Source organism: Ictalurus furcatus, chromosome 26 (assembly GCF_023375685.1).
Source record: "Ictalurus furcatus strain D&B chromosome 26, Billie_1.0, whole genome shotgun sequence".
NCBI classification, from domain to species: domain Eukaryota; kingdom Metazoa; phylum Chordata; class Actinopteri; order Siluriformes; family Ictaluridae; genus Ictalurus; species Ictalurus furcatus.
The window spans coordinates 8,223,252-8,234,426 of record NC_071280.1 but is presented as its reverse complement, the minus strand read 5'-3'; the positions used below and the strand labels follow the sequence as shown (position 1 = coordinate 8,234,426).

The 11,175-nt window shown below is 38.1% G+C and overlaps 1 protein-coding gene across 2 annotated transcripts; it reads left to right on the top strand.

Moving 5' to 3' along the window:
- Positions 1 to 617: 617 nt before the first annotated feature.
- On the top strand, positions 618 to 9,414 carry chst10 (carbohydrate sulfotransferase 10). Of its 2 annotated transcripts, none has more exons than XM_053615867.1 (6): positions 618 to 897; positions 4,234 to 4,355; positions 5,319 to 5,425; positions 7,312 to 7,546; positions 7,713 to 7,818; positions 8,450 to 9,414. In XM_053615867.1, exons 1-6 carry the CDS (start codon positions 821 to 823, stop codon positions 8,997 to 8,999), a joined length of 1,197 nt encoding a protein of 398 aa, XP_053471842.1. In that variant the 5' UTR covers positions 618 to 820; the 3' UTR covers positions 9,000 to 9,414. The 2 variants fall into 2 exon arrangements, with proteins under 2 accessions (XP_053471842.1, XP_053471843.1); XM_053615868.1 differs by lacking the exon at positions 618 to 897 and adding an exon at positions 971 to 1,489.
- The last annotated feature ends 1,761 nt before the right edge of the window (positions 9,415 to 11,175 follow it).

Here is an 11,175-nt window from a genome sequence, read left to right as displayed (position 1 = left end):
TCAAGAATTGTCATTAAGAATAACAATTCCAAAGCATAATAAATGATCAGGCTCTTCAACCCTTGTGCTAACACTTATCAACCATGGGCTCTTCTAAACAGTTCACTGATAGTCTAAAAATGAATCTAACTGATACCTACAAAGCAAGGAAAGGCTATAATTATACATCAAAGAGGTTTCAGCTCACTATTTCCACTTTCTGAAATGTCATCAAGAAATGGCAGTTAAGTGAAACCATGAAAGTGGAAATCATGTGGCAAGACCTGAAAGAAAACACTCAGATAGCTAGAATTGCCTGTATGCTGGCCAGAAAGGTAAAACAAAACCCTCACGTGACACTAAGCTGCCACAAGAATGGTGGTGCATTGTTTTACTGTGCGGAACTGTATGCACAAACACGATCTGCATGGAAGAGTCATCAGAAAGCACTTTTACCTGTGATCACATCATTAAAGGGAAAATTTGATGTATGCATAACAATATCTAGATCAGCCCGAGGCATTGTGGAAACAGGTGCTACGGAGTGATGATCAAAATCATCAAAGGAATGTTGTTGTTTTTTTTGTGTGTGAAAAGATATATATATGTGTGTGTGTGTGTGTGTGTGTGTGTGTGTGTGTGTGTGTGTGTGTAATCGTGCATTAATATTCGCAGAATATGTTATTATTATTAATTATTATTATTTATTATTATTAATTAATTTAATTTTGGACAGGAGTGGCCCTATCAAACAGTAGTACATAGGGGCATCATCACTATCCACTACAGCAGCGGCCCTGTCCGGAGAAAATAGCCAAAAACATCACGAAAATGATTGGACATGTCGACTCGAATCGGCGAGAGGAGACGAGACGCCACAAAATATCGTTTTCCCCGTCTGATTTTCATTAAAAAAAGGTAAACGCGCATAATGCTTCACTAACTTCCATTATTTACGTGTAGTGTTTATGGACTGAAGCGATAAACTGGTAAATACGTGCAGCTAACAAGGCGATGGCTCGATCTCAAACGGATTTTTGCTCCGTACCTGAGTGCACTTCTTAGGTTGTGACGCAATTACTACGACACGCTATATAGTGCACTACACGTCCAACAGGGAACAATTTGGGATTCAGCCGCTATGTGGACGGTTCAAACAAGCTTCCTTATTGCTATTTGTCAGTGCCAGGGCTAGCTAGTTAAATTTGTAAGAATGGCGATATTAAGTGTATGAATTTGTTATGTTCTGACATTTTATTCGTATATTTAGTTTTTCGGTGGTATACAAGATGAATTTAAGGCGACAGAGCGTGACAATAGCTAGCAGTACTCCGGGCTAGCTGAGTAACACAGCGAACGTTCAGGCAGGTCTTTCTGCAATATAACATGAACATGGACTATATGGTAACATATTTTCAATATATTCTAGAATATAAAAAAGGGCATACTTAATATAGTATTTTTGTTTTTGTATGGCGAAAAGAAGAGCACTGGTTTTTATACATGAAAGGTAAGTACAAACAAACAAACAAACAAAAACAAAAAGGACAGGAAACATCTAGCTACTGCGCATGCGCTGTACCTCTCGGTGTAGCTGTGAATGATGAGCTAGCTAGTGATGCTCTTCTAACTCAGTGATTGGGAACACAGGCGTTTTTATGTATAGTGATGTTTTCGTGCCTAAATTTCTCTGTTTATTACAGTAGAACGCAGTAATATAAGTCACATTGTAAATCTTTGCTGATGATAGGGTCTGGGGGGGGGGGGGCAGGGCTGCTGGAAAAAAGTCATTCATTGTCAAATTAAAGCAAATAGTAATTTGTAGAACAAGTCAGTGACTACGTTTACATGGACAGCAGTAATCTAATTATTCAGGGTAGCTTCTTAATCAGAATATTGTCTTAATTGGGCTAATATTGGATTATTGTTGTCCATGTAAACGCACTGAATGACTCTCACAGAAGAGGGGTTGCTAATTTCAGGAGACTTTCTGGTTAAATACATGTAAATATATACGTATGTATGTGTGTGTGTATATATGTAATAAAAATGACTGTATTGAACTCCTGAACCGGTGGAACTTTCTGGAAATCCTCTCTCTAATGTGACTGAGTAAGCAAGCTATCTACATTTCACGACAACAATGTCTTTACCAAATCAAGAAACGTTTTATTTAGTCTGCTTTTGACAACAATAGTGATCTTTTTTGGGGTACAGTCTAGAAAGTTTCACTGAACATGCTATTAGCATTTATTTTAAAGCTGAGATGTAGTTAGTAAAGTGCAACTGCCAGTCAAGATGGGGTCCTTTAAAGCAGCCCGTATGTCTTTCATTAAAGAATGATGAAAAGAAAATTAATAATAAACATGAGAATGAATTAAGCCAGAAGAGATATGCGACACTGTGCACAGCACATGATCTGTGTGAACTGTTTGCAGCAAAAAATAAAGCGTATTTCTTTTGTTTGTGCAGAAATCTGGAGAAATAGTTTTATTTCAGAGCTCAGTAAGGCAGCGTTTTATAGGTCGGGTTAAACTCGATTAATGCGTCATGTTAATTAATTTATTCTTCTTTTAAAGGTGCGTTATGTAAGATTAAACTTTTTTTTTTAAAAAAAAAGACTAGGTCTCTAACAGTTAGGTGAGATTGACATTTGAATGATTCCTGCTCATGTTCACGAAGCTCCGCCCCCAGCAACTACAGTGGCCCGTAGAATATTTATAAAATGGCTCACAGGAGGCGAATTCAAACACAAACAAGTTTTCCACATGGATAAACTCTTGATAAGGCTATGGTTTAATCCATTGTTTGTTTGTTTGGTTTTTTGTATTATGTTCAGGTTACACGTATACTGGTCACGTATTGCAGATATTGTAAATCAGAAATGCACACCACTGCTAACATGTTTCCCGTGAAACGACCGAGAAAAAGAAGGAAGATGCGGGACCGTGGAAGAAAAAAATACATGACCGAGGTCATGTTAATTGCTCTATGTCACATGTGCGTTCTTAATTAGTGCTGATGATGTGTAATGGATATGTCGGCAAAGCGGGCTGAGAAAATATCAACCCGAATGCAGGTCCTGAATCTACAGACTTGACTAGAAAGAAATCAGTCCCAGACTTATTTGTTCATACAGTTCTGTGTATTATCCTTAAATCTTTCGGCAATGCTGTAGTGCTTGGTTCCACAAAATTTGTTCATGCAGCCTGCTTCGGGAATGGAAAAACTGACACTTTTTTTTCTTTTTTTTTTTTAAAATGTAAAAAGCGTTGAATTAGCTTTTATACTTCGCACATACAAAGAGCGTAAGTAGATGGTTTGAGTTTTTTGGTTTCCTCCCACTTCCCAAAAACATGCCAGAAGGTGAATTGGCAACTCTAATCTTTTTTTATTTTATTTATTTTATTTTTTAAGAAATCTAATCTAATCTCAGACTTTTCAGAGTGGAAATTTGCAGTGGTGTTCAAATGGATTTTTCCTACTCGGATGTAAGACATTTCCCAGTTCCCATTTAGCTAAAACTTCAGATGAACTCCTTAACGTTAATCCTTTTACAGGTAATCACTAGTTTATTACACAGCATCTACATTTTAATCTGAAATGTATTTTATGCATCATGCCTCCAAGGAGATATTTATCAGTACACAATATAATGAGTCCTACGCCAGTCTATGGCCATCCTGTGACTAAAGAGCTGGCTTGATGCTGTAGACATTACTCATGTACTTCTGTAAAACTTCACCCTGTCTCGGCTCGTGTGCAGTCGGTGTGACTTGGCAAAAATACCTCTTTAAAAAAAAGCTTAACAGCTTTTACTCCCCGATCTTAACTCCAAGGTCCTCTAAGACCAGTTACACCATGGCTTTTAACTTTGCGCACAACCCATTGTTCATTTGGCAGAATGTTTTATCCCAAATGACAGAGAATCCAATCCAAGCATAGAGCTGAGTGTTTCAGGGTTAAGGGACATGCTTGAGAAGTGGCTCTTTGGCAGTCTGGAGATTTGGCTAAAGATGACATGCCCACAGTTTACCCCAAATTTTGTCCGTGGACATGTTTGCTCTGGAACTCTGAGACACTGGAACTGGAGCTGGCTCCCAAAATATTAACCACTGTTGAGTATAAACTGGTTATAATTACGTAACTATGCTCTATGGGTTTTTTTTCCTTACTCATATTACTGATTCATATGGCGACATCTGCCCCATGATCAATTGTGAATAATTCTGAACGTTTGTGTTTGTACTGTAGGCTTCGTCAGTGTCTCCATGGCCCAATGATGCGCCGTCATTGGCTGCTGGTCGGCGCTTGCGGATGGGTGCTGCTTATCCTCATGTTCGTCAGCAGGTTAATCAGCTTCAGAATGCCGGATGGTACGGGTCACATGGTCTCTTGTGTTTTTACGTTGGTCAAACTGTGGTATTAATAAAATGGTTGAGTACTGTGACACGCTGTGTGCAAGTTGAGGAAACAGAAACTTTAAGCAGCCTTCAAATGATGCTAAATTATTTTCATTTGGGGAATTTCATGAGAACTTGACTACTACAGAGATGGTACTGATATACGCTTACTAATGCGACGAGACTAGAATGCAGTTCTAAATATGTGACATGGACACCGAGATGATTAAGATATTGCCTAGACTTGTGTAGACTGTATCATTTCGGTACAGTGGGGCTCTTGTGAAAATCAGAACTTTGCTTTTGTCAGTTATAAAATGCATCTTTATAGTTGTAACTCAATCAGTCGTTTTATGCTTTGAGCATATTATAAGAGCTGCAACAACTAATCGATAATAATTGATTATTAAAATCGTTATCAATGAATCTCAACGCCGATGTGTGCATGGCACAGGGCTCGATTACTCGGTGCATTACTTCTGTTCCAAAAAAAAACAATACATTGGAGAGCACACACCAAAGTTGTGTCCTAAATGACCTACTATACACTTACACTATGCACTGTGTACTCTACCAACTCTAATTCAGTGTATGAATTTTAGAAAGGTAATATCGTCTCAAATTGAACACTAGCACTTTTTTTTTTAATAACCGGAAGCATAAGCCGCTTCCCAGTCGATGGCACGACGTCATGCGCACGTAATGCAACGCCGCTAGCTTTAGCAGATACCCAGAGTCACCGAAAATGAATCGGCTGATTAATCGATCATGAAAATAAGTGTTATTTGCAGCCCTACGTTTTATATATTGTACCTTTCTCCAATGCAATATCTTTTATTCTAGTAGCCTACTGATCATGGGGGTGAATACTCGTACAAGGAACTGTAGGTTTGGACCTAAAAGTGTTTAGAGATTTGCACATGTTCTCTGTTTCAGACTATGGGGGAAGGCCTGTGCTGTTAAACTGGACCTCTCCATCCGTAAAGACTATAAAACCTCTAAATCAGCTTTCACAGAACGCAGCCTCTCAGCCGTCTGTTGCGGTGAGTCAGTCCGCTTCATGCCATAGGCCTTCTTGTGACTCTTATTTACAGTAAGGGGTTGTCAAAAGCGAAATGCTTGCATATAATAATGTACAGTAACTGGATTTCCTGTCACTAACACAGTATTGCTATTATTATTCCTGCTGCCTAACACAATAGCTTAATTGCTAGTGCCACAATGCCTCTGTCAGTCATGTTGCTACCCAACACTGCTTATTTTGTCATGGGACCACATCATCCCGTGGGCAGCCATAAGAGTATTTCTCCACGTCTTTTGTTGTTGTTTTTTTTTTCCTTTTTTTATTTAGCTGTAAGACGACAAAAAACTGCAGCTGCATACAAACAGTAGTCTCTTTAGCCGTAGACGAACCATTTTGTTTTCATAAAACACAAATCAGGTGGACCACAAAATAAACCACAAGCAAACCCTAGTGAGAAGATTTTTTTTTCACATATGCGCGAAAAAAAAAATGCCGAGTCATCAATCTGAGGCAAATCGGAACGCTAAAAAGGACACCCTTACTAAAGAATAACAGCGTCTGTGTCTTTGAATGTTTGAGAAGCATGTTCTCCCCAAAAATATGTGCCAAAAGTATTCACACCCCTAAGATATAACTGGGTTTTAACCCTACTGAAAACCTGTGGTCTGAGCTGAAGAGGGAAATCCACATACACAAGCCTAATAATATGAAAGAGCGGAGATCTCCAGTGTTTCTAATCTTGTTAGACAAAACAGGAAGAGATTCAGTGCTGTTATTGTATCCAAGGCAGCCATTGCAAAATAGTCATTTTAAGGGTGGCGATCATTCTGAAACTAGTGTTTTGTTGGAACAATTAAAAAAAAAAGTGTAAATAAAACGATACAACCATATTTGAGCTCAAAATATCTCTTATTGCACATTAGTGTTTATAATATAATGTTAAAAAAACATTTTTACTAATTTTCATCAAATGTGCCAATACTTCAGTCATTTTATTGATCATTGCATTAAAATTCACATTAAAATGCATATAACATGGCAAATTTGGGATTAAATGAACTAAATAGAAAAGTGATTACGTTTATTCTTTTAAACACACTTCTTGTTCGCCTGCAGTGGTTTATAAATGTATAAGCAAATAAAAACTCAAGTGATTTCGTTCTCCTTGACACACCGCAGGCAAAGCATTCAGTGTCCTCCTGCGTCACCGCTTCCAGCACTCCACACGTGCCGTTTGTTTGCTCTGCTTTGATTGTCGGTCTCTCAGCATTGATGAAGACATAATTAGGTTATTTAAACAGGATTAGCGCTCATGTCGAAGCGAGTCAATAAAGCGGTGTTCAAACACAGAAATTCTTCCGGAGAAAAAGTCCATGCATGTGACTCGGGTTAAATAAATCATTTTACTTCTGAACATACTTCCTGCTTCCCTGTGTGATTTCAGTTTATTTCCATGAACAGTCGTGGAAGTGTGAGTGATTCAAATCAAGTGGACAACTGCTGTTTTAACATGGTTCATGTATTCAGCATGTAAGGAACGAAAGAAGGAGTTGATTATTTTTCTAAAACAGCACGTCCTGAAGTGTTTTATTTACAGTTTATCTCTCCCAAATCAACAATTACATACTTTTTAAAAATCTATTCATGTGGTACGTCTCCCATCCGAGTACTTGTCTAACTCGTTACTATAGAAACAATACCATATTAGAACAAGCATTATTATAAACTTAATATAAGCTGCAACAGAGTGAACTGAAAATACATTTAGGTAGGGTTAGGAAATATGTGGAGTGTGTGTGTGTGTGTGTGTGTGTGTGTGTGTATAATGTAAATAAGAAGCTTCATTCTTAAAAAAAAAAAAAAAGTCTTATTTGTGTGTGTGTGTGTGTGTGTGTGTGTGTGTAGTATTCAGGTGGCCCAACTCAGGTGGAGCTGTCAGACTGGGAGTCGGTGACGGCGCTGCGTTTGCAGCTTTTGTCCAGCGTTTGCAGGAACTCCTCACTCTGGAACCTCACACACACTCCTCTGCGCAAGTTCGTCCTCGACCGCATCTTTGTGTGCGACAAACACAGGATTCTTTTCTGCCAGACGCCCAAAGTGGGCAACACACAGTGGAAGAAGGTCCTCATCGTCCTCAATGGTGAGGGTTTGTTCAGCACATACATTTCATTGCCATGTGTGGATATTCAGGTTTGTAAAGCATGAAACCTGTGAAAATCCTTCACTTGTGTGGAGTTATATGTTATAGGTACTGATGTTCATGGTGATTCATCTCACTGCTCTGTGTCTCGATTGTGAATTCTTAGGAAGGTTCTCCAAGGTTGAAGACATACCTGAGAATGTGGTCCATGACCACGAGAGAAACGGTTTACCTCGCCTGTCCTCTATGAGTGACGCAGAGATCACGGAAAGGTCTGGAAAAGTTCATAATGTATCATTTGAGGGGAAAATATATAAATAAATAAATAATGTTTAAAATTCCAGCAAAACTAGTGAAAACCTGCACCTTTTTTTGTTTTGCTTTGGTGGTCTCGCTCCCAAATGTAAACTCTTCAGCCACATGTGACATGCAGTAATGATATTATACACAATAATATTATATACACCAATAATTTCCATAAAAGTTATAAATGTATGTTTGTGATACCACCGGGTTTGCTATGCATTACTATGCCTAAACAGAATATATAATAATAATAATAATAATAATAATAATGCAATAATAAGTACCACTGCCTTAAAATCTTCATCATTTTCCTCAATCTGAAGTTCTTTATTATGCAATATCTGTCTGAAATTACATTAGCTCACTATATTGACTTTTATGAGAGAGTGTATATTCTTTAATAGGACAGTTTAATCCTTCTATATAGTCTTAAACATTTCTTTATACTTCCTGATTGATTAAACACCATTTCAGATCAAGTGAGGCCCCTTTGACTGTCTTTGATATCTGTTCATTTAAACCTAGCTCCTCTAACCTCCTCTGACTCCTTATTAATCCTACAACAGCACTTACTTATTTTCCTTCAAATCGTTTCAGATTAAACACATACTTTAAGTTCTTCATTGTACGAGACCCATTTGAGCGCCTCATATCAGCCTTCAAGGACAAGTTTGTGGAGAACCCACGCTTCGAGCCATGGTACAAGCACAGCATCGCCCCCGCCATCATCCGCAAGTACCGCAAAAGGCACCGCGACGCCTCCGGAAGCGCCGGTCTGCACTTCGAGGACTTCGTGCGCTATTTGGGTGACGAGACGGGCCGAAAACATCTCGACCACCAGTTCGGAGAGCACGTCATCCACTGGTTAACATACGCTGAACTCTGCGCTCCCTGTGACATTTCCTATGATGTAATCGGCCATCATGAGACTCTTGAGGACGATGTACCGTATATCCTTAAAGCTGCTGGAATTGAGGGCTTGGTATCGTATCCCAGCATCCCTAAAGGCATAACGCACTACAACCGAACGAAGGTTGAGCACTACTTCTCTGGGATCAGCAAGAGGGACATACGACGCCTTTACACTTGCTACCAGGGGGATTTTAGCCTTTTTGGGTACCACAGACCTGACTTCCTGCTCGACTGATATTTGGATTTATTAGAGAGTTGTTTTTTTTGTTGTTGTTTTTTTTATTAGAGGAAGCAGTTCTTCTGTTGCTCTGGTCCTCCTGTAACTTCTGAAATGAGGCACATTAAACCCATACGGTTATTTAAATTGTTTACAGAACTGTAAACAACAGATAATGAGGGGTGTCCAAGAATAAAAGTGTCACTTTAAAGTAAATAACAGCTATGTACTCTGAACTAAAGATGACCTTTATGAGAAGTAGTTAAATTTTTTTTTATTAATATTATTCTTTATTAATACACTCGTATTGAAATGTCATCCAAATTTCTGCCTCTCAGACTCTCACTACAGAAATGGTTGCTTACTAATAGAATAATAATACTGAGGATTACCACCATAGCTGTCTAATAAACATTTTTTTTTTAAAATCTCACACTGAATGCGAATCTTTATTGTAGGATTATTGAGAAATAGAAACAGTTCAGTGATGGTAATATTTAGACAGGAACAGCTAATTACGTTATCTTTCTTTACATTAAAATTCTGCCCATTCTGCCTACGTTCACATTACAAGTATCTTTGAAGAAAGATTTTTTCTTCTTTTTCTTTTTTTTGCTCGGATGCCCATTTGCTAAGTGACTCACTCCTACGTGTCTTCAACGAGAAAGCGCCTGAAAAGCCCTGCACGTTCACACTGATTTCTTGGGAAATTTGTTCCATAGGTTTCTTCCTATATTCAATTATCCACTAAATGGAGTCACTGCCGTTGCTGTCCTTTGTGTTTTGTCTATCTGACCATGTTCTCGTTCATGTTCCATGGCCACATGTGTCTGATCCATGACCACAAGTGTATGTGGCTCAGGTCTGATTTGAAAAGATCAGATTTTTGTGTCTTCACAGTCCTGAAAGATTCACATCACATTTGTGTCTCTTCAGCCTGGTAATGTGAACGCAGCCTTTATTTGGCACAAATACATTTAAACTGTCTACTTCAATAACACGGTTAGTCAGAATCCACTCAGCATGCTGAAAATGAATCATTTCAATTCAAGATCATGAATCAGTTCCTTCACATCCATGTGCATGTTTGTTCTTAACTGCATCCATATACTGCGTGACAAGCACAAGATCCTTTTCAGCCCTAATTTGACAAATGCTCAGGGAAAGAACGCCCTCATTGTATTCACTGGAGAAAAACCTCATGAATGAGTGACTGTGCGTCTTTGTCTTTAGGGAAAACCATAATGCCTGGTGCTGTGTAGCTTCTGTTGTCCATCTCTAGGACCTACTCACTTTCAGTACTCTAGAGATTGTTTTATAATTGGAGCCCCATGGCATGGCAGTGTAACAAGAAATAACACTATACTTTCTCTCACTATACAGGCTTAAGCCCAAGTTGTAAATATCTTGATATTGAGAATCTAGCTGTGGAACAAAATTCAGCAATTATTTAAACGTTAATTCAAAAAAACTTCTATTGATGAATTTTTATTATTTTCATAATTGTAGGTCATAGGTCTCATAATTTAGCTTGATGATTGATAATCAACTGGGACCTTTCATTTAACCTCACTTATGAATTTTACTAAATACAGTGTCAGGAATAAGTATTGAACATATCAATATATTTTTTATTTTTTTCAGTAAATATATTTCCAATGAGGCTATTCACATGAAATTTTCACCAGACATGTCTTGAAGCTGTCATTACAAACAAAGACTTCTCCACTAAGTATTAAATAAATTTCACTTAGCATGTTCAGTACTTTTTTCCCCGTGTCATTCCTCTTTATTACACATAACTTTATTTATGGACTTTAATGTTGTAAATTCTTTATATTTCCAGATTTCTTGAGTTAATACTGATGTCTGGTGAAAATTTCATGCGAATAGCCTCATTAGAAATATATTTACTGGGGAAAAAAAAAAAAACAACGTTGATGCATTCAATACTTATTTCTCTGATACTTATTTATTCCAGGGTTTCTCAACCTTTCTCTCACTGCGACCCACTTTTTTAAAATGGCAGTCATCCGTGGCCCACCTGTCCATCAATCGGTACTGATTTAATATGTTTCTGTTTAGTAAAACCATACTGAATGTAATCCAGGTTGTACTTGCGAACGCGTTTTGCTGCTTTCGAAGTTGTGTTGAATTGAATTGTGTTCAGTCTAGCACTGTGCATGGAGCTAGC